Source organism: Argopecten irradians, chromosome 16 (genome assembly GCF_041381155.1).
Source record: "Argopecten irradians isolate NY chromosome 16, Ai_NY, whole genome shotgun sequence".
Taxonomy (NCBI): Eukaryota; Metazoa; Mollusca; class Bivalvia; order Pectinida; family Pectinidae; genus Argopecten; species Argopecten irradians.
The window spans coordinates 19,269,962-19,294,810 of NC_091149.1; the positions used below are offsets into that span (position 1 = coordinate 19,269,962).

At 34.3% G+C, this 24,849-nt stretch overlaps 1 protein-coding gene across 1 annotated transcript; it reads left to right on the plus strand.

The window, feature by feature from the left end:
- Positions 1-1,539: 1,539 nt before the first annotated feature.
- LOC138310066 (ADAM 17-like protease) lies at positions 1,540-24,464 on the plus strand. The gene is made up of 17 exons (XM_069251212.1): positions 1,540-1,655; positions 2,964-3,096; positions 3,487-3,623; positions 4,956-5,044; positions 5,489-5,598; positions 8,822-8,913; positions 10,772-10,890; positions 12,859-12,939; positions 13,186-13,275; positions 14,466-14,605; positions 17,944-18,009; positions 18,991-19,064; positions 19,505-19,617; positions 20,494-20,572; positions 21,231-21,319; positions 22,191-22,244; positions 23,170-24,464. Exons 1-17 carry the CDS (start codon positions 1,592-1,594, stop codon positions 23,401-23,403), a joined length of 1,764 nt encoding a protein of 587 aa, XP_069107313.1. The 5' UTR covers positions 1,540-1,591; the 3' UTR covers positions 23,404-24,464.
- Positions 24,465-24,849: the final 385 nt, after the last annotated feature.

Sequence of the window (24,849 nt, forward strand, 5' to 3'; positions counted from 1 at the left end):
GTGGGATTCCGACGATGTTATTTTACCTGTTCTAAAACTAGTCCGCTAAACCTGCCTATATTTAAGATGTTTTAGCGTGCTAGAATATACTCGTGCGCTTAACCTATCTATTCTGGGTCTTTTTTAGCGTACTAGAATATACTCGTCCGCTAATTAGCATGCCTATATTATGTCTTTTTTTTAGCGTACTAGAATATACTCGTCCGCTAAACCTGCCTACATAAGGTCTTTTTAAAGCATACTAGAATATACTCGTCCGCTAAACCTGTTTATATTAGGTCTTTTTTTTAGCGTACTAGAATATACTAGTCCGCTAAAATAGGTCTTTTTAGTGTACTAGATTATGCTCATCCGCTAAACCTGCCTATATTAGGTCTTTTTTGCGTACTAGAATATACTGAAGTAAGAAAAAGTTCAACGCTAATTAATCTGTTAGAATTACAATCGGTCTTCCATCTTGTTCTTGTATTAATTCTTTAAACGTTGAAACAGGTTAAGAATCGTTCTCTTCCAGACAGAAAAGAAAAAAACTTCCGAATCTTTAAAAAAATGGATACACATCAGACTCCAAACTATCTTTCTTCTTTACTCAAGTAATAATCTCAAAAGTCGATAAACACGCATGATCTGTGATAACTTTAGAAACTCTCCAGTTTCTTGAAATAAGAATGCTCCACCGCTGTCAAATGATGTTTTTTCTCTATCAAAAACAGGAGCAGACGATTTAGTAATTTTCTTCAGTTTCAAAAGTTACTTACTTTACACCATTACCACCATTGAAAAGTCTGAGCTTCTAATTTTACTTCAAGATAAAATTATAAAAAATAATATTTGCATCCCGAAAAAAATCCGTGGCACTATGAAATGAAGTACTGATTGCGCATGCACCAAAAGCCTAATATTTATATAATTTTAATTGTTAATTCGACAGACAATGTATATATATATGATTAAACACCAATTATTTTTCAAATGATGAGTATCATCAAAATTAAAATAGCACATAGGAAGTAATGCAGACATTAAGCAAGTCAGTATTCATTAACTATAAGACATTTCCAAAACTTGGCTACTGTATTTTTTCAGTGGTAAAAATAATTAGACTGAAAGACGTTTTGGAGAAAAATGAGGATTTTTTAGGTTCAATTCATGAAAATGGTAATTTCGTGTTATCTTGGTGTCCCAACTGAGGAAAAAGGCTTTAGTTAGTTTTGTAACAAAAATTGTGACAAGGCGATGTCAAGGTCGATACACTATAAAGAATCAGAGAGAAAGGGACCATTTTTACCGATTAACTAATGAACTAATTAATTCGTCCATCTTTAATCAAACATTTTAAAAGAGATATTCAAAAGATAAATTTTGTCGACTTGTCTATAGTGTTTCCTTATAATTTCAGATTATAGCATTAATATACACTACTATAAATCTAGTCTATCCAGTAATATATAACATACATGTACACTGTAATTGACGGGCTCTACAGGTATAGGCCTAGCTCTAGACGTAAACAAAAATAGAGTGACCTCCCTTGTCGGCAGGTGCGTGCGTTACCAATGAAAACATGTCGACTGTGTAGAAATTGGACAGGATGGTTTGGAATATTATATCTCTTCTGTTTATCGCTTTCTCGTTTGTGTTGTACGGAACTCAAGGTAATTTATCTACAAAGAAATATATTTGTATAGGGAATCCGACGTCTGGAAGTTTACATGCTAGAGGGAGGAAGAGTGGAGGTGGGGGAGGGGGGGGGGGGGGGGGGCTACTCTAGTGCATATACATCTTTATATAAACGATAGGACTATTAAGCTGAACGACTTACTAGCTTGTAGTTCACTTCAGTTGTTGTTCAATATTCAGGAGGCCTAAAGATCTTCATGTAGGCGTACATATATTCATGTACCATTAATTATAACTGTATATGTATATTTTGTGTAACAAACTTGCATGTATCAGCAGCTCTGTTAGCCACACAACACACACACACACACACACACACACACACACACACCACAATCACACACACACACACACACCACAACACACATATATATATATATACTATATATTTTTAAGATTTTCATTGTAACTTTAAACCAAATAATATGCACATTTAATTCTAACTACATGTTTTATTATCATAGGAGAATCTAATTAAATTGTCGCATCTCTTGTTTACATGGAATATTCTTCATAGTAAAACCAATGTGTAGATTGCAAATACATGTAGATGCATTGTACCTGATAACTGAACAGAATATTGAATGTGTGTCGAAGGGAAGCACAATATTTTGAAATAGTACATAAACATGTTCTATTTCTATACTATAAATGTTTAAGTCCTATTAACTAACTAATTAATTAAATATTAATTGTGTTGACATTTACTTGACAACCTATATACAGTTACTACTGTATACGACTCAGAGCTCTAGCTGTTTATTGATTGTGGAAAAAATAATTTGTACCATGCATCAGTAATTTCCTCAACATTGATCCCACTTTCGTATTGGGACAATATCTATATCTATAGATCAGAATTTTCTTAAAGATGCTCCAACGCTGACAAATGGTATTTTTTTCACTGTCAAAAAAAAACATGAGAGGCAGATTTAGTATTTTCTTCAGGTACAAAAGTTTACTTACTTTACACCATACCACCACACTGAAAGTTACAGCTTCTAATTTACTTCAAGTTAAAATTTGAAAAATAATATTAATTGCATCCCGAAAAAAATTCTGTGGCACTATTATCCTATATGGAATAAAGTACTGATTGCAGCATGACACTTAAGGCAAAATAAAATTATCTTATATATTTTTTTGTGTTAAATTTCTATTATACACGAGTTACCATAACCAATTATTGTTCAAATGATGAATATTCATTTTTAGCGCGATCAGAATTCTTAACAAAAATGTTCTTTATGTATGATATATAACTTTTGTAACCTTGTTGACAGCTGACCTTCGGGACCATGTGACGGAGCATGAGGTGATTGAATCTGTGACAATTCACAGTATTAAACGACGAAGCACAGAGAATGGACAATATCACCGTCCCAGCAGACATGTCAGCTTTTACGCGGTGGGAAGGTAGGCTTTATAAACCTGTATAATGGTCCATTCTGTGTTTAGATGTGACAGTGATGCCACTGTTTCCTTGTTGTTATTCGTTCTATTCCCTGCTATTTCTATCCGGATTGTAAGATTTCCAGTCTATTAACATCCGGATTATCGAGGGTTCACTGTAAGGTACATTCTTTAAATATTCCATCTTTGCATATTACAGAATTAGCTCCCTTGCGGGTAGGTATCGATTGTTACGTCATTATTTTTTTTAGTGCAATTCATGTCGTTTTCTCCGAAAACTATGACGTTACGCTCACAACCACATTGCGTCACAATCAATACCTATCCACAAGGGCAGATAACTCTGTAAGATGCAAATACAGAATATGCTAATTATTGGTTTTTCTGTTACAGGAACTTCTCCCTACAACTGAAGGAGTCCCTAGGGATATTCTCCCGGGACTTCAAGTTCCAAGTTATTGATGCTGAAGGTCACATGGGAGAGGATAAAGGGCTGGACAAGTCGAACTTCTATCATGGATGGGTGGAAGGTTAGTTCCCCTTGTTAACAGCAATTCTATACAGATTATGTCCCCTTAGTCTATCAAGATTATGTCCCCTTAGTCTATCCAGATTATGTCCCATTAGTCTATCCAGATTATGTCCCCTTAGTCTGTCCAGATTATGTCCCCTTAGTTTGCCCTGATCTATCCAGATTATTATGTCCCCTTAGTCTATCCAGATTATGTCCCCTTAGTCTTTCAAGATTATGTTCCCTTAGTTTGTCCTGATCTATTCAGGTTATGTCCCCTTAGTCTATCCAGATTATATGTCCCCTTAGTCTGTCCAGATTATGTCCCTTTTGTTTGCCCTGATCTATCCAGATTATATGTCCCCTTAGTCTGTCCAGATTATGTCCCTTTTGTTTGCCCTGATCTATCCAGATTATATATCCCCTTAGTCTGTCCAGATTATATTCCCCATTAGTCTGTCCAGATTTATGTCCCTTTTGTTTGCCCTGATCTATCCAGATTATTATGTCCCCCCTTAGTCCTGTCCAGATTATATTACCCTTAGTTTTGCCCTGATCTATCCAGCTTATGTCCCCGTTAGTTTGCCTCTGATCTATCAGCTTATGTCCCCTTAGTTTGCCCTGATCTATCCAGCTTATGTCCCCTTAGTTTGCCCTGATCTATCCAGCTTATGTCCCCTTAGTTTGCCCTGATCTATCCAGCTTATGCCTCCTTATGTTTCCATATTATGTCCTATTAGTCTATCCAGATTATGTCCCCTTAGCCTGTCCAGATTATGTCCCCTTAGTTTGTCCTGATCTATCCAGATTATGTCCCCTTAGCCTGTCCAGATTATGTCCCCTTAGTTTTTTTCCAGATTTATTCAGGTTATGTCCCCTTAGTCTATCAGATTAGATTATGTCCCCTTAGGCCTGTCCAGATTATGTTCCCTTAGTTTTTCCTGATCTATTCAGGTTATGTCCCCTTAGTCTATCCAGATTATATGTCTCATTAGTCTGTCCAGATTATTATGTCTCCCCTAAGTTTGCCCTGATCTATCCAGATTATGTCCCCTTAGTTTGCCTGATCTATCCAGATTATGTCCCCTTAGTTTGCCAAGATTGAACCAGATTATGTCCCCTTAGTTTGTCCTGATCTATCCAGATTATGTCCCCTTAGTTTGCCCTGATCTATCCAGATTATGTCCCCTTAGTTTGCCCTGATCTATCTAGATTATATCCCCTTAGTTTGCCCTGATCTATCCAGATTATGTCCCTTTAGTTTGTGAGAATGTGAAGCAAAATCAGAGACTTGATTTCACTTAAGATGGCCAGGAATAGCTTACTCATATTCAGTTTATTTCTTTTCCAGGTGAGGCTAAGTCTGAAGTGACAGCTTATTTTGACGGTGAGGCAATGTCTGCCTCCATCTTTCTACAACAAGATGAATTGGTGATAGAGGTAAGAGATTCATAGCTCAGGAATGAGAATAAGAACCTTTATGGTGAATGAAAATTACTACGTTATAACCACCAATTTGTTGTTGGTGTGTAAATTATGAACATGTTTTACTGCAATCTAATTCTAATTATAATTAGATTGGTTTTAGTTTAGATGGTTTTAATGATGTTAAACTAAGTAGTAAGGTTGCCTTATAGCTTTGTGCAAAAGGGAATTTCACTCACTCATTAGGGCAGCTGACCGGTATAAGTTCAGGGTCGGGGTTCAATCCCAGCTGGAATTACGAAAAGATCATCCATGCGAAGATAACCTTCTTTATGGTAGTTAGACCTTTGTATGATTTATTGGCAAACTATTAAAGATAATATCTAAGTAAATCTTTACTGAAATATGATATAAGTTTAAGGATTTTAAACAATTTTTATTGTCTTATTTCACCTGCAGCCAAAGTGGCGACATGATAAAGGAAAAAGAAAGAAGGGAGATAACTCTATGATCGTGTATAGAACTAAACACATGGTTATGCCCCAGCCTACAGATAAAACACAAGGAGGGTAGGTATCATTTTATAGTATATTAGTTACCGTATTCGACCTAATAAGTGCCCATGTCCCTTAAAGTGCCCCTCCCCCTTTTTGAGACCTCAATTTCAATTGCCCAGGCATAAATAAAGACCAAAACTACGCAAAAATGTATAGATTTCCAATATAAAATCGCCCTATTAGCACCTTTTCATTCTTTTTAATTTGTATACGCCCTGGGCGCTAATTGGGTTGAATACGGTAATAATTTCTCATGTAAAGGAATTTCATGTCCCCAAGGGCCCAGTTTCACGAACAACTTTCTCCATAGGAAAGCAGATAAGGAAAATCTTCCTTTAAATCTGAAATGCTTTCCTATGGAGAATTTTAAGTTAAGGGATTCCTTAAATTTAAGGATTAGTTATGAGACTGGGCCCAGCTTGTGGAGATTGAATAGAGAAATAACATGCAGTTAAGCTAGTTTTGTTATATTATTATGTGTTAAAATATATGTAAATTTAGCTTGGTTGTTGAACAGCATTTGTAATTAATTACACTTATTATAAGTATTAGTATATATATTGCTTTTGTTTTCTCGTAAATGAGAAGTAATCTTGCTATTGCAGTTTCTCAGAAATTGAAACAAAGTTATTCAGTTTTATCAAATTACTGGACTTAATGCACTTATTTTAGTGTAGTCAAATTTAGCGTATATAAGAAAATTCTTAAATTATCCTTTATTATATAAGTGCGGGTATAAATTAGCTCAACTTTGAACATACTTGTATAGACTTTGCCTGTTATCCAATCCAATTGCTAATAAATTGTACTTTATTATATTTATGATCTATATTCGTATTATGTTTATATTTATTGTACCACCAATAAAATATTTTGAAAATAAAAAAAATTGGTAATTCAATGTTGGAAATGTGGTACTTTTTTTACAAAATTTAGCGCTGTACCTGAATTAGGGCTTCAAATACAGCATGAAAATACTAAATAAAACTACCACTAAAATATGTATGTTTACAGTATAATGTGTAGAAATAATGTGGATGAAATATACAAACTCTATTGACAAAAATGCCAAGAAATGAACTGTTCTGTCGAGCGGTCCAAAGAACTATTAAAATCCACTGTTAAAATGTGCTGTTGGACTGGAGTCACGTCACACCTGCAATTTGTGACGTCAATGCATTGTTTTGAGTCAATAGGTATAACAAAACAGTTATCAACTGGATTTTCAAGCAACAGATGATTTGTTGGACCCTCAAACAAGCTGTTGCCCTCGGCCTTCAGCCTGGGGTAACAGTTTGTGTTTGGGTCCAATAAATCATTTGTTGCCCTCAATCCCAGTCAACAACTGTATACTGTCTTATGTAACTTTCCAAGGGACCATTACAAAAAAGTCACATAAGACAGGGAGTTGCTCAAACAGCCTCGACCACAGTAATTCCAAATTCTGACACTCCTTTTTGCTTGTTGTGCACATCAAATACTCTGTAAAATAGTTTTATAAATTAAAACATTCTTATATCTATTTTTCTGTCCTAAAGGTGTAAGTATACGGTATTGTTGTTATCCACGTTATAAATAAGACACTACATGTACATGAAATGTGGCACTGAGAACGTATGCATAGTCAATCAGATCGCAGTCACCATCAATGTACATTATTGTTACACATTGAAATCATTTGTATCCTGCAGGTAGGGCGTTTAAAAATTGTGCCTGCTGCCCCTATTGCATGATTGTTAAAGGCGACTAGAGATTTAAACTTTTCTACTTTTCTTAAATAACTTATCTTCTCTCCAATGTCTCCTTTGACTCGACACCACCTCACTTTTGGCCTGGAGTTGAGATTTTACTCTCCCTATTAGGTAGACTCTTGGCTGACTGTTCTCTGGCAGAGACACACCATAGTTTTAAAAAATGGTTGTTTCTGATACCGCAGTCTCCCAAAACATGCACACACTCGTAACACAACACACCATATACATGGGAGACCATCCTTCAATTGCCCTGGCTGTAAATAGGACCAACCAACAATGAAGTAAAACTGTAATACAATGTGAAAACAAAAACAATTCAAAGACAATTGAATGCATTCATTATCCAGTAATTATCTTACCAGTAGTTACATTATTGTGCCTGAAATCATACCACAGATTTTATTTAAGCATTGATGTGACTATTTTTTTAACTTAATAGGGGCATGAAAGAAATTTTGTTTGCAAACTGTGTGAATCAGCATAGCAGATTCTCACAAAAGTTTGCAAACAAAATTTATTTCATAACCCGATGAAGTTATAAAATAGTTACATCAATGCTTATCATTAATTTGTTAGACTACTTGATAACATAAAACATGTTAAAACGTAAGATTCCATTGATTTTTCAAAGTATTATATTTTCTAAATCAATACGCAATGTCGAAGTCTCTATTGAGACGTCATGATAATGTCTGCTTTTCATACCATTCTCAGATTTTTTCATCATAGTAGTATGAAGGAAAAGTATCTACCAATCAGAAAGTTGGACTTAGTATGAAAACAGATAAAAGTTATTATTTTTTGTGAGAATGAATTTCAAAATCCTGCTCTTTGATATTAAGTGATCCAGTTTACTTTGCCCCACTGAGAAGCTATTTTCAATCTTCCCACAAATGATAGACCTGTCAAAGGTTTGCATGTATTGTATAATGCTAAAACAACTGTTGTTGCATGTCACATACAATCAAAGCCATGAAATCACTTAATGATATTTCTTTTAGCACACTTTTTATGCTTAGCAAATTGAAGGTACTCACTTACTTACTCCTTATCATAAGAGCTTCATTCCCCCCTTCAATGATCAACCTGAGCTACACCTACTATTTAACTACTGGAAGGATTTCAACCAAACTTGGTGTTGATAATCCTTATACAGTGTTAATGTGCGTAATCTTCTTCAACAAAATCATTCAGTCACATTTTCAGAGTTATGCCCTCTGTTAAAAAATTATGAAACAGCTATTCCTCCTTAACAACGGTAGGGATTTCAATGAAACTTGGTAGCAATAATTTTTACATAGTGAAATTGGTGTTCTTTATATTAGTTCTCTTGTGGTAATATTGGTAATGTGATGTCATGTATAAGTGAGCATAACATCATTATAATTTTAAAAGAATAACAACATAAAATTTTGTCCCTTATTATCTCCCTTAGATATATCTTCTTTTCTTTATTTGTTACATTGTAAATATTTATGCAGGGCGTCATTTTGTGGAGCGATCCATGCTAACGGAGAGCCAGATAATGAACTGGACCAAGATCTTCTACGCCGCATGAAGGATAAAGATGAAAGTGAGTGACAGGGTTGGGGTAATTAAAAATGTAATTGTAATTAATTGCAATTAATTACATTTTTTCAAGTAATTGAAAATAATTTGTAATTAAGAAATATTTCAATTACATGTAATTGTAATTGTAATTAATTACATTATAAAAATGTGTAATTAACAATTACACTTCAATTACTTTTCAATTACATTTATATATTTACTAATGTCTAAATAATTACCAAGATTAATGAATGTATGACATTTATTTGGCTATGTAGAAATTTAAACAGGTAACATATGTGAGACCTGTTTTACCTGTAGTTTACCCCTCAAGCAATATACAAGCTAGGTGTGAGGTGTGAAGTTGTGAACACAAAGCCTGTGATTACAACTCACAAAGGTCTTGCTTATATAACACCTGTTGATCACCTAATTAGCAAATCTAATGAAGGCAAAAATATAGATGATAGCTCAGATTTGTCTTCACTGCCCCTGCCAAGAAAATTTTAACAGAAGACTTTAGTGAAGATTGCAGAGAAATATTGTGACCCATTAAAGTTCTGGAAAGATTATTCTTGCAAATTTCTAAATTCGTCTTTTTTAGCTAGCAACTACTTAGCTATACCAGCCACTTCAGCTCCAGTAGAGAGATTGTTTAGTGTTAATTGCTGGCAAAGTATTCCGACCAGACAGATACAGACTGTCTGATGATGATTTTGAGATGCTAATGATGATAAAATGCAATAAAAAATATTAATACCTGGTACATAAAGCTGACGCATTTGACAATATTACTGCTAGGTCCAATAAAAATCTACATTTTAAAACAAATACACCCTACCAATACTCAATTGTAACTTGCAGTTTATGTGAAGTGAACATATGTTCTATCAGAATTTACTGATATCGACTTATTATATCTGTATAACTGCTAAAGTGCAAGATTATACAAATGTGTATATATGCAAGGATGTATATCTCACTTATAAATCCTTGGTATAAACATATAAAAAACATATTAAGAAAATGTAATGTGTAATTGTAATTAATTACTTTTTGAATGTAATTGTAATTGTAATTAATTACATTTACAAAACTGAGTAATTGTAATTGTAATTGTAATTGAGTTTTGACCAAGTAATTGTAATTGTAATTAATTACATTGCAATGTAATTGACCCCAACCCTGGTGAGTGAATATATCAGGTTTTATTTTTATTCGGCAGATAAATCGGGTTGAGGCTCTTTTTTATTTAAGTTCTACTAAATAATTTCTAGCATTTTCAAAAAAGTATATACACTATGAAATGTTTTGTTTTGCTAAAACAGTTGGATTTATGATTTATAAAAATGTTTATGAATAAAGAGCTAGATTATTAGAATCTTACATTGGCCTGTCAGGTGGACAGGGATATCTCAACCGAGTAAAAGGTTTTGCTTGTCAACCCGAGGATGCGGTCACTGATCTGATGAAGCTGATACCACTACATATATATATCAATATATCTTTTTGGTAATATTATCAGTCAATTTTTATATTTGGTATACCAAAGGAGGATGCTTAACGTTGATGCAATGGAGAGAATCATTTTAACCCAACTACTGTCTAGTGCTTTAAATCTGCAGGGTCAAATTATTATTTCACTCTTTTGTTATATGTGGCATATTTGCAGATGCTAAATTTCACGGTTCTCCTATTCACGGTTCACCGATTCATGGTTCACAGATTCCTATAATTCTTTGAACTATTGTTCATAGGTATGTCAATGAATGTCTGAATAATTCTCTGGTATTTAGATTTTGTGGATTTCAGTGAAATCCTATAAAATATATATAAATAAAATGAAAAATTAATTTCCTACTTGCCTTTTCCCATTTCAGATGAACATCATCGCTCCAAACGTGCCACAAGGACTCGATGTAGACTGATGGCTGTTGCCGATTATAGATTCTACAGTAATATTGGAGGCTCCAACAAATACACTACGGCCAACTACATAGTAGGTCATAGGTCATATAGACCTACAATGTAGATCAAAGGTCATAGGGGGGCTCCAATAAGTACACTAAGGCCAACTAGTAGGTCATAGGTCATATAGACCTACAATGTAGGTCAATGGTCATAGGGGGGCTCCAACAAGTACACTACGGCCAACTAGTAGGTCATAGGTCATATAGACCTACAATGTAGGTCAATGGTCATAGGGGAGCTCCAACAAGTGCACTACGGCCAACTAGTAGGACATAGGTCATATAGACCTACAATGTAGGTCAATGGTCATAGGGGGGCTCCAACAAGTGCACTACGGCCAATTAGTTGGTCATAGGTCATATATGGCTACAAAGTAGGTAAAAGGTCATAGGGGGCTCCAACAAGTACTTTACGACCAATTACATAGTAGGTCATAGGTCATATATAGCTACAAAGTAGGTCAAAGGTCATAGGGGGCTCCAACAAGTACTTTACGACCAATTACATAGTAGGTCCTAGGTCATATATAGCTACAATTAAAGTAGGTCAAAGGTCATAGGGGGCTCTAACAAGTACACTACGGCCAATTACATAGTGGGTCATAGGTCATATATAGCTACAAAGTAGGTCAAAGGTCATAGGGGGCTCCAAAACAAGTACACTGCGGCCAACTAAATAGTAGGTCATAGGTCATATGCTACAAAGTAGGTAAAAGGTCATAGGGGGCTCCAACAAGTACTTTACGACCAATTACATAGTAGGTCCTAGGTCATATATAGCTACAATTAAAGTAGGTCAAAGGTCATAGGGGGCTCTAACAAGTACACTACGGCCAACTAAATAGTAGGTCATAGGTCATATGCTACAAAGTAGGTAAAAGGTCATTAGGGCCTCCATCAAGTACACTAAGGGCAACTACAAAAGTAGGTCGTTGGTCATATAGGCCTACAAAGTAGGTCAAAGGTCATAGGGGGCTACAACAAGTACACTACAGCCAACTACATCACAGGTCATAGTTCATACATATGTCTATAAAGTGGGCCAAAGGTCATAATGTCTACTACATAGTAGACCATATGTCATATGGATCTAAAAACGAGGTCAAATGTCATAGAGTGTTCCAACATGTTCACAACTAGTCAGCTAAACCTGCCTATATTATTAGGCTTTTTTTATTATTTTTTTTGGCCTAATATATAGTCAGCTCGCCGTACCTCTTAAAAATGTGAAATTGTAGGACAGATTTGGCCTACGCTACGTCAGCGGCATATTTCTAATATATGTCCATGCAATGCCGGGAAAACATACACATACATATATATTGGGATCTTATGTACTCCACTACCCCCATGTTACATCATATTTATGAAATTAAATAACTCTGCACAATGAAATACTTCCGAGACCCTTCTATTTTACACATTTGTAATGGCTGCCGTATACACATTTAGTAGAGCAAACGACATAATATATGAAGGTTTAGCAGACTAGTTTACAACAGCTAACAGTAAAACAGGTCATAGGTCATTTGTGACTTGAAGCTAGGCCATATTTAATTAACGGATACTGGTGGATGTGCACATAAATTAAAGGTCATAGGTGACTCTTCACAAGTTCATTAAAGTATGGTTATATGGTTATAACAAAGAACTGTGGATCTGCTTAAATATTTCCCAAAACATCTACAATATTCAACCCAATAAGTGCCACGACGCTTAAAAAAATGAAAAAATGAATGGGCGCTTAATATGACCAAATTTGGACTAGCATTTCTCAATTTTAATGCACATTAACTATTAATCAACATGCAAAAGAAATTGAATAGATAGAGGAACATACTTATTAAAAGTGAGTTTTTATAGTTTTAGTCTGGATTTGATTTAATATGAGTGAAATTAAGGTGTCAAAAAGAGGGAAGGGCGCTTATTGGGTCAAATACAGTAAATCTATAGTTGAATCAGGGGACATGCTTGTCTTCATTCTCTTTGATTTTCAGGTTTCTGTGATCAATCGAGCCAATGCTATTTATGAGAGAACCAATTTCGGTGGAACAGGCTATGGTTTTGAACTTGAACAGGCAAGTATGATGATCATATTACTACAGAATTTTATATATAGAATATATAATGTTTTGTGGAATCCACTATATTCAGGTTTTCCCTGTAATTCTACACAAAGGAGAATATTAGAAATTCATAGATTTACCTTTAAGAACAATCATTAGAAGAATTCTTGGAATCAGTGAACTGCGAAATTTTAAGTGCTATATAGTATACAAATGGAATGTTCTTGTAACTGACTCCTGACCTTTATATTCTGACAGTTACGACTTCATGAAGGATACAGTCCGGCAGACGGATTTCCGTACAACGTTGCTGTAACAACTTGGAGTGACATGAATGGACTGCTCTCGGTACGTAAACTCATGAAATAATATTTATCAATTGAAAGTATATTTCAGCATTCTAATTTTCTTGAGAATAAATTGAAATCTATATCAAAATATAGTATTTATCCCTTCAAGGGGAATTCATGAATGTCAAACCCTCGGCAAGTCTCTGGTTAGAGGTTCATGGATTGCCCCTCGGCAAATCTGTTAATCAAGAACACCAAAGGGACAAAGCAAAACAAAATATCCTTTATAGAAAGGTGTCATTCATACAGAGGTCAATTATAAAGTAAATCTCACCAAATGGGTTTGATGACACTGTCCTTTATAGACAGGTGTCTTTCATATAGAGGTGTCTTTTATAGACAGGTGTCCTTTATATGGAGGTGTCTTTTATAGACAGGTGTCCTTTATATAAAGGTGTCTTTTATATAAAGGTGTCTTTTATAGACAGGTGTCCTTTATATTATGGTGTCCTTTATAGACAGGTGTTTTAATAAAGAGGTGTCTTTTATAGACAGATGTCATTTGTATAAAGGTGTCCTTTATATACAGGTGTCCTTTATATAGAGGTGTCTTTTATAAACAGGTATCCTATAAAGAGAGGTATCCTTTATAGACAGGTGTCCTTTATATATAGGTATCTTTTATACAGAGGTGTGCTTAATATAGGTGTGTCATTTATATAGAGGTCTTTATATAGAGTTGTCCTTTATATAGAGGTGTCCTTTATAGAGAGGTGTCCTTTATTTAGAGATATCCTTTATATAAAGATGTCTTTAAAGACAGGTGTCCTTTATAGACAAATGGTCTTTATACATAGATGTCCTTTTTATAGAGGTGACTTTTAAAAACATGTGTCCTTTATATAGAGGTGTCCTTTATAGGCATGTGCCCTTTATATAGAGGTTAACTTTATAGACAAGTGTCCTTAATATAGGTGTCTTTATATAGAGGTCTTTATATTTCCTTTATATAGAGGTGTCTTTTATAGACAGGTGTCCTTTATATAGAGGTGTCTTTATATAGAGGTGTCTTTTATACAGAGTTGTCCTTTATATGGAGGTGTCTTTTATACAGAGGTTTTCTTTGTATAGAGCTATCTTTTATAGACAGATGTCCTTTAAAGCAGGTTTGATTCTATGTACATGTTTGCAACAAGAGGATTCTGAGGATTCAGTATAAACAGTACCGTATATTTTTTTACCTTTCAGACATTTAGTGAGAGTACAGCTTTCCGAGACTACTGCCTTGTTCATCTGTTCACACATCAGGGTCTCAGTAATATTTACGGTATGGGGTACATCGCGGGTACATCACTGTCAGCTGCTGGAGGTATCTGTTCTCTGTGTAAGTATTTTTAGGTCATTTGCCTTGAGGCTGCATAAACTTTTCACATTTTGGACTTCTACCAGTTCTACCAGTGCAGTTTAGCTACAACTTGCCTGAAATAATCATGACGTGGTCCAGCTACAACATGAAGAGCTTGCCTATTTCAAAATCATTGATTTCAGATATTTGAGTTTCATACATTGGAAATAAAGGTAGCTACCAGCTACAACATGAAGAGCTGAACCTATTTCAAAATCATTGATTTCAGATATTTGAGTTTCATACATTGGAAATAAAGGTAGCTACCAGCTACAACATGAAGAGCTGACCTATTTCAAAATCATTGATTTCAGATATTTGAGTTTCATACATTGGAAATAAAGGTAGCTACAAGCTACAACATGAAGAGCTGACCTATTTCAAATCATTGATTTCAGATATTTGAGTTTCATACATTGGAAATAAAGGTAGCTACCAGCTACAACATGAAGAGCTGACCTATTTCAAAATCATTGATGTATATTTCAGATATTTGAGTTTCATACATTGGAAATAAAGGTAGCTACCAGCTACAACATGAAGAGCTGACCTATTTCAAAATCATTGATTTCAGATATTTGAGTTTCATACATTGGAAATAAAGGTAGCTACCAGCTACAACATGAAGAGCTGACCTATTTCAAAATCATTGATTTCAGATATTTGAGTTTCATACATTGGAAATAAAGGTAGCTACCAGCTACAACATGAAGAGCTGACCTATTTCAAAATCATTGATTTCAGATATTTGAGTTTCATACATTGGAAATAAAGGTAGCTACCAGCTACAACATGAAGAGCTGACCTATTTCAAAATCATTGATTTCAGATATTTGAGTTTCATACATTGGAAATAAAGGTAGCTACCAGCTACAACATGAAGAGCTGCCTATTTCAAAATCATTGATTTCAGATATTTGAGTTTCATACATTGGAAATAAAGGTAGCTACCAGCTACAACATGAAGAGCTGGCCTATTTCAAAATCATTGATTTCAGATATTTGAGTTTCATACATTGGAAATAAAGGTAGCTACCAGCTACAACATGAAGAGCTGGCCTATTTCAAAATCATTGATTTCAGATATTTGAGTTTCATACATTGGAAATAAAGGTAGCTACCAGCTACAACATGAAGAGCTGCCTATTCAAAATCATTGATTTCAGATATTTGAGTTTCATACATTGGAAATAAAGGTAGCTACCAGCTACAACATGAAGAGCTGACCTATTTCAAAATCATTGATTTCAGATATTTGAGTTTCATCATTGGAAATAAAGTAGCTAGCTACAACATTGAGCTGACCTATTTCAAAATCATATTTCAGATATTTGAGTTTCATACATTGAAATAAAGGTAGCTACCAGCTACAACATGAAGAGCTGACCTATTTCAAAATCATTGATTTCAGATATTTGAGTTTCATACATTGGAAATAAAGGTAGCTACCAGCTACAACATGAAGAGCTGACCTATTTCAAAATCATTGATTTCAGATATTTGAGTTTCATACATTGGAAATAAAGGTAGCTACCAGCTACAACATGAAGAGCTGACCTATTTCAAAATCATTGATTTCAGATATTTGAGTTTCATACATTGGAAATAAAGGTAGCTACCAGCTACAACATGAAGAGCTGACCTATTTCAAAATCATTGATTTCAGATATTTGAGTTTCATACATTGGAAATAAAGGTAGCTACCAGCTACAACATGAAGAGCTGGCCTATTTCAAAATCATTGATTTCAGATATTTGAGTTTCATACATTGGAAATAAAGGTAGCTACCAGCTACAACATGAAGAGCTGACCTATTTCAAAATCATTGATTTCAGATATTTGAGTTTCATACATTGGAAATAAAGGTAGCTACCAGCTACAACATGAAGAGCTGACCTATTTCAAAATCATTGATTTCAGATATTTGAGTTTCATACATTGGAAATATAGGTAGCTACCAGCTACAACATGGAGAGCTGGCCTATTTCAAAATCATTGATTTCAGATATTTGAGTTTCATACATTGGAAATAAAGGTAGCTACCAGCTACAACATGAAGAGCTGACCTATTTCAAAATCATTGATTTCAGATATTTGAGTTTCATACATTGGAAATAAAGGTAGCTACCAGCTACAACATGAAGAGCTGACCTATTTCAAAATCATTGATTTCAGATATTTGAGTTTCATACATTGGAAATAAAGGTAGCTACCAGCTACAACATGAAGAGCTGACCTATTTCAAAATCATTGATTTCAGATATTTGAGTTTCATACATTGGAAATAAATAGGTAGCTACCAGCTACAACATGAAGAGCTGGCCTATTTCAAAATCATTGATTTCAGATATTTGAGTTTCATACATTGGAAATAAAGGTAGCTACCAGCTACAACATGAAGAGCTGGCCTATTTCAAAATCATTGATTTCAGATATTTGAGTTTCATACATTGGAAATAAAGGTAGCTACCAGCTACAACATGAAGAGCTGGCCTATTTCAAAATCATTGATTTCAGATATTTGAGTTTCATACATTGGAAATAAAGGTAGCTACCAGCTACAACATGAAGAGCTGGCCTATTTCAAAATCATTGATTTCAGATATTTGAGTTTCATACATTGGAAATAAAGGTAGCTACCAGCTACAACATGAAGAGCTGACCTATTTCAAAATCATTGATTTCAGATATTTGAGTTTCATACATTGGAAATAAAGGTAGCTACCAGCTACAACATGAAGAGCTGGCCTATTTCAAAATCATTGATTTCAGAATCTTTCATAAAATAGTTTGATTTCAGATATTTGAGTTTCATACATTGGAAATAAAGGTAGCTACCAGCTACAACATGAAGAGCTGACCTATTTCAAAATCATTGATTTCAGATATTTGAGTTTCATACATTGGAAATAAAGGTAGCTACCAGCTACAACATGAAGAGCTGACCTATTTCAAAATCAGTCTGAGTGTACATTTGGGTATGAATCTAAATTTGGAGTTCATTACCAGTATGAATTTTCAGCAATTTTGATTAAACAGATAATATCATTGTGACACATTTGAATCAATAATTATAATCTTTTTATGATATTTTTGATTTAGAGTTTATCATTCCGTCTTTTACTATTATAAAATTATCTCCCTTGCGGTTAGGTATCCATTGTGACTTTATTTTGTGAGTGAAATTCACATCGTTTTCTCTGAAAAAGTATGACGTAAAACTTAATTCCAAACACATGACATTGCAATCAATACCTTTCTGCAAGGACAGATAACTCTGGAATATGCAATTATAGAATATTATAAATCCTTGACGTTAGTACTGGTACTAGATTGACCTGTCCGACACCAGCACCGCTCACTGATGGAACAAGCTGTCTTGACCAGTAAGTTGCAATGCCATAATATTTATTAGCTCACTTTCTAAAGAAACCATAGATTTAGTTTTCAACTGACATTGGTTTATGCAATGATATACTGGTAGAATTGCAGAATATGTTTGTAAAGATAAGGGGCAATCATTTTAGGGGTTGGGGGCTGTGGGGATACAGAATTTTGAGAATTCCAAGTAGCCAGATGGGCAAACATGTACAGGCATGGTTAAGCTCATAGGTAATTAAATCAGGTGGCCTGGTTCAAGTTTTGCTGTTCTCATTCAGTTCTTGTTTTGGAATCTAAATAATGTTAGATAAAGCAAATATTGTAAATTGTAAATTGTAATTATCAACATTGCTTTGGTATGTGGAAACACCATATTGTTTTATTTCAGATTTTGTCAGTGTCTTTCCCAGATTTTTCTCGTAATAGGTTATTTTATTTCATAGATTATCTTTTGGATTCATTATTGTTATCATTCAAAAGGCATTGATATCTTGATATTCCTCAAAAAACAATAACGTTTTCCTTAAGAAAACAAGATATTCTCAACTAATATTGAAACATTAAAGATGATATCATGCATTTTTTTTTGCTCTATTCCACTTACAAAACATGTATACAACAAATTAAGCCTGGAATCTGTAATTAATGTCAATGTCAACAAAATTATGAAAAAGATTAGAATTAACGGATATATCATTAAAAGGTTATAATACTGACATGAGCCTAATTGCAGATAAGTGCCATGAGAAACAATTACCCTTAATCGACCAAATAAGCCCCCATGTACCTATATAAGTGTCCCTCCCCCTTTTTGAGACCTCAATTTCAATTGCCCAGACATAAATAAAGACCAAAACTACACAAAACTGTATAAATTTGTAATGATTTCATCTTATAATCACCTTTTCATTTTTTCAATTTTTCAAATGCCCTGGGCGCTTATTGGGTTGAATACGGTAAGTCTAACAACAATTATTATTTTGTAGGGGTTCCTGTAGAAATGGAGTGTGTCTTGCATACTGCGAATATCGAGGGCTGACTTCCTGTGTCTGCAATGATGGTAAGTATACTGGTATACTGTATAATATTTTTACCAAATGTGGTCATATCAACACTGATAATACTATTGAGTATCTTATTATATATACTTAAATCATCCTTAAACAAATACAATTTGCTATGATCTACAAAGGTGCCGAATTTGACCTTTAAAAATATTCATCATTTATCAAAGGGGGCCATGATTCAGATGTACTGACATATTACCACAAGCCTTCCATTTCTGAGTTGCGACTTTGAGAGCCATGTGGGGAAGTTGTTTGTTTTTTTTGGGTTCTCTGGCTTTTCTCCACCTTGTAAACCTAGGACGTAATTAAATGTAGGGTGTTAAACAAACCAAATCAAAACCAAACCAAATCCTTACATACCCTTCATCTACTAAGTGATTATGAGGTATACATGTTTTATCACCATTTTTTCATATACATGTTTTTTTTACAGTGGCCAACTCTTGTCGCCGATGCTGTAGAAGTAATGGCGTGTGTTCAGTAGCTAATTCAACATTGTTTATCGCCAAGGACCGACCCTGTACTTATGGTTACTGTGATGGTGTTGTAAGTTATCCCCTTTCTATATATACTTATCTCCCCTTTCTATATATGTTATCCCCCCTTTCTATATATAGTTATCTCCCCTTTCTATATATAGTTATCTCCCCTTTCTATATATAGTTATCTCCCCTTTCTATATATAGTTATCTCCCCTTTCTATATATAGTTAAAACCCCTTTCTATATATAGTTATCTCCCCTTTCTATGTATGGTTATCTCCCTTTTCTATATATGTTATCTCCCCATTCTATATATGGTTTCTCCCCTTTCTAAGTATGGTTATCTCCCCTTTCTATATATGGTTATCTCCCCTTTCTACATGGTTATCTCCCCTTTCTATGTTTGGTTATCTCCCCTTACTATATATGGTTATCAACCCATATCTTACTGCAATGGAGTGTGTTTGGTAGCTTACTCAACAATTTCAAAATTGTAGTATATGTACATGAGATATTTTCCCTGTGTAATATACATGTATTACAAATGTTTTTAAAAAGTTCTGAAGTTTAGATAATGTCATAGCTAAACACTTTAATCACTAGCATTAAGAAGATTACTGTGAAGTATATAATATTATGAATATCCTAAGGCCAAAAAAATAATATGTCTGTTGAGATTTACCGACCAACCCTAATTTTTTACCCCCGACCCTTATTTGCGAAGATTAAGTTGGGATTTCGATCTCAGACTCCTAGCAGCTGTTCCGGCCATTATTTTAGAGTGAAAGACACTAAAAAAAAAATCCTCCCGACCTACCAACCCTATTTTTTTTTGCCAAATGTAACCTTAAACAGTAATATTTTTATTTTTGGCCTTATGATTTTAAATGTGTTGAGACAGAGACTTACATGTTTTATTCATTTAAAATCATTACCACAGGGCACCTGTATCAAAACCGAGGCAGGATTGGCCGACCGTTTCTTTGATCTCATCGATAAAATTAGTTTTGATTACCTAGGTAAGTACACAGTACATAGTTTATCTAATGCAACCGAAATTAATTATCATTTATAGAATTTGGCATCAACCATTAATGCTGTACCCTGATATGCTAACAAACGTGTCAACAAAGATCGCCAAAATTAACGGTCTTTATGGCCAAGTGGTCTTTATACACAGACCAAATTATGTTCTAAGATACAGTGGACCCGCAATAATCCGGACGTTGATAGTCTGAAAAACTAACAATCTGGACGGAAGTGTCAGGGAACGGTTTCCGTAACGTTATTTTAACTCACTAGTCCGGGAATTCGGATTCCGAAACCGGAACTCCATTTTGGGAACGGAATTTAATTTTCGCTAATAAATTCCCTATTTTTGGCCCAAGAAAGAGGTCATTTTAAGTTGGCGATCATTATACAGTGTGATTGTTGAAACAAGTTTTACTGTAATAAAAATTTATATCTGTAATGTGTATTTTGCTTAAATGCTTACAAACCTGTAACAACACTTGTTATCTTGGTGTGAACATTTTTCAGTATTGTATTTACTCTGCATTATACTTTTTATTCAGTCAACTGATGGCTTTGAATTGTTCTAATTGTTATTACAATTGAGGGTACATGTCTCTTGCACCTTTTGTTTCTATGGTAACTACTATGACCTTGACTTTACAGTGGAGGCTTTCAGAACCAACATGGTGGCCTTTGTACAAGTCTTCTCCCTCATCGTCTGGGTACCACTCAGCTGTCTGTGTTGGTGTAGGGTGAGTTGTCTGCCCTTGGTAAAATGCTGAATCCTTTAAAGAGAATAGTCAGGCAAAAAAAAAAACCCAGTCTGAATTTGTTCATTGGCCTTCCAAACTTCCTTACATATCAAAACAATGGTCAATTTCTGCTTACACTGTCCAGTTTAGACCGTTGAAATTACGGGAAAGCCCTCTGTTAATTTAGCACAGTGCTAAAAAACAATTTGCTTAACTTTTTAAAGTGAGGCTGCATGGAAATGTCAACACGGACATAGCCAGCCGGGAGGACATTTTAGGAATCTTATAATATAAATCAGTTTCTTCACATGCAGAGCGATTTTACGGGAAATTTTATATTTCTGTTTCATAAGAAATTAAACTGGATTTATTAACACCATTTTTACCGACTTAAGCCTTCCTGTGCCCGACTTTTCACTTTAAATGTTATAGGTTCAATGAAAATACTTATAAAATGAGAATGTATGCCAGGTAGAACAGGTACATTTAAGTTAGACTTACAAATAAACTTTTGAAATTTAAAAAAAAAAACCAATAAATAAGATTACCTGATAAATACTTTGTTATGAAATTTAAATCTTTGCATTAAAACATTAGTAATATTGAAGTTTCTATAAAGCATTAGAAAAATAAAAAATTTTAATCCAGATTTCATAAACATCGAGGGAAAGGGCAATGTAAGTAGATATGTCTGTAGACAGAATATCTCATGTTTCATTTTTCATATGTTATTATCATTCACTCCTGAAAACTGATAATGAACTGTTCCAGCCTTTGGATCGGAGGAATTGAAATGTGTCTTCAGGGGTGTTAAGTTCTGTAGTTCAGGTTTATAGTTTACAGCTGTAGAATAAAATGCTTCTAATTTCAGGATCGTAGAAGGAGGAAGAAGAGAGAAACTCGAGAAAATCTGAGTATTCGTACGGTAAGTTATGCAATATTACTTACATGTACTGGTATTTTCAGTACATATACATTACAATTCAGTGTAGATTTTTTTTTAAATTTCTTTCCTCTGTACATAAATTAGCACGCCACCAAAATACTTCTGTATGTTTTTCAACCATGTTTTTCCTTATACTAAAACCATGGTCTTCAACCATCAAAACATATATACAGAGGAACCAAATTGTAGTGAAAATCACTCCAAATTATCCAGATTTTAATATAACCAAGGAGAAATACTATGGATATGTGTATTATAATACACGTATATGTACATTTTAAATTAAGCAGTATTTCAGTATAGCAAATCTCAGATTAAGAGGGAGTTTTTTGGACACTTTTCCAAAAAAAAAACAAAAAAAACACTTGATAATAACATTATTTCTCACATAGCTAGCAATGTAAGATAGAATTGTCCCATGAAAGACAGCTATGTAAGATTATAAGACTCTTTCATATGTGGATATGAAGGATAGGGATATTCTACCCGAGGGTCACAAAATGTATAAAACCGAGCTTGCCGAGGTTTTACAACATTTTGTGATCCTGAGGGTAATACATATATATTTTTAATATAAACCAAACTTTGATGAGCACTTTCGAATGACGTTTTATTTCTAAAATCGATTAATTATTTAAGAAGTTAAGATTTTGTCACAAAATGGCTGCCTCACTTTTCGTGTAAGTAATTCGACAAGCCATGAGAGAAAATAACTTTTGCATATGTAAATTATGTAGGATAGAACTATTCCACTCTCGGGTACAGAATTTAGGGTCAGAAACCTCGACAAGCCTCGGTTCTGACCCAAAACTCTGTACCCTCGGGTGGAATTAGTTCTATCCTACATATGTACATATGAAAGAATCATATAATCACTTTATTATAAATCTTGTATATTTTTCAGGACCGAAAACTTATCTACGATTTAGATGGTAAAGAGGTCATAAATCCAAGGAAATCTTCATCAAAACCTCATCGGAATATGAGAAATATGATACCAATACCACCCATCGGAGGTGTACGAGCGATGAGTGCACGTGCACCGAGTGAATCCAGTTACTCTTCAAGAAGAAGGAATCAGATCGCCCCGATCCCTCTAAACAAGCAGAAGAGGAGACGCGAGATTCAGCGAGAATGAGAATCAAGGATCAGAATTTCCATTGGGAAACTTGCTGTCCTAATATCATATTTGACCTAGTAAGGGAATAGATCGCAAGTTTATGAATGTTCCTTAACTTAAAATTCTCTGAAAAGCATTACAGAAGTTAAAGAAAATATATATTGTAATGTGGATGGCAATACTTGTTATATGACGAAGCTGCGGTCACGATACCATATGTATCACACTATATATGACAATGATGATTAGAGTGATTGTGGAAGATTATTTCAGCCTTCGGAACTTGTGACCTCGAAAATGCGGTTCGGGAAGGGAGTGCTTATTGGGTTAAATATGGTAACATTAAAAATGTAGTGAAAATGTTGATCGTCTTCCACTACATTTCAATTTGGGAAAGAACTTTCTATAGCAATATCATTACCAGCAGCTTTACCTTATATTTAGAGGAAAATAATACTGGTAGTGCCATGTTCAATTTTTTGTTTACAAGTCCCTTAAAATGTGCAAGATATCGAGAAAATTAATACAAATTAGTCTTATTGTATGATGCCAATATCGAACTGAAAATAATGTAGCTTTTGTACATCTACATTTAATGATTTCCTATATTCTCAAAATCATTCTGAAGAAATACTTTATCCAAAGAATTAATGATGTCATGAATGCAGTAAAACCTGCCTCTGTAAAACCACCTCTGTATAAAGACCACCTGCTTAATTAGACCACTTTCTTAGGGATTTATATCAGGTCATTTATAACACAATAAGACCTGTGTATAAAGACCACTTGGCAATAAAAACCACCTTTTCCTTGTCCCTTGGGTGGTCTTTACAGTAATTATCTGTATCTATAATTTAGTACTTTTAGTTACTGAGACTATTGTGTGTTTCCCTTTAATTAGCATTGTAGTAGGATGATAGATTGAGATTAGCTCCTTTTTTGTCATGTACAGGGTATTTTTCATGACTTTTTCATGACTTCCTATATAATACATCTCATGCATTCCTTAATACAGAGTCACTTGTTGACCATGTATGGGACACAAATTCTTCCTTAAACCTGAGTCACTTGTTGACCATGTATGGACACAACTTCTTCCTTAATACTGAGTCACTTGTTGACCATGTATGGGACACAACTTCTTCCTTAATCTGAGTCACTTGTTGACTATGTATGGGACACAAATTCTTGAGTCACTTGTTGACTATGTATGTGACACAACTTCTTCCTTAATACTGAGTCACTTGTTGACCATGTATGGGACACAACTTTTCTTTAATAGAGTCACTTGTTGACTATTATTGACACCTTCTTCCTTAATACTGAGTCACTTGTTGACCATGTATGGGACACAACTTCTTCCTTAATACAGAGTCACTTGTTGACCATGTATGGGACACAACTTCTTCCTTAATACTGAGTCACTTGTTGACTATGTATGGGACACAACTTCTTCCTTAATAC

Bases quoted from the DNA above. Each gene is read 5' to 3' on its own strand.
- LOC138310066 (XM_069251212.1), top strand. From the start codon at position 1,592: ATGGTTTGGAATATTATATCTCTTCTGTTTATCGCTTTCTCGTTTGTG. The intron at 13,276-14,465 runs GTACGTAAACTC...TTTACCTTTCAG, and splicing joins ACATGAATGGACTGCTCTCG to ACATTTAGTGAGAGTACAGC. The intron at 18,010-18,990 runs GTAAGTTGCAAT...ATTATTTTGTAG, and splicing joins GGAACAAGCTGTCTTGACCA to GGGTTCCTGTAGAAATGGAG.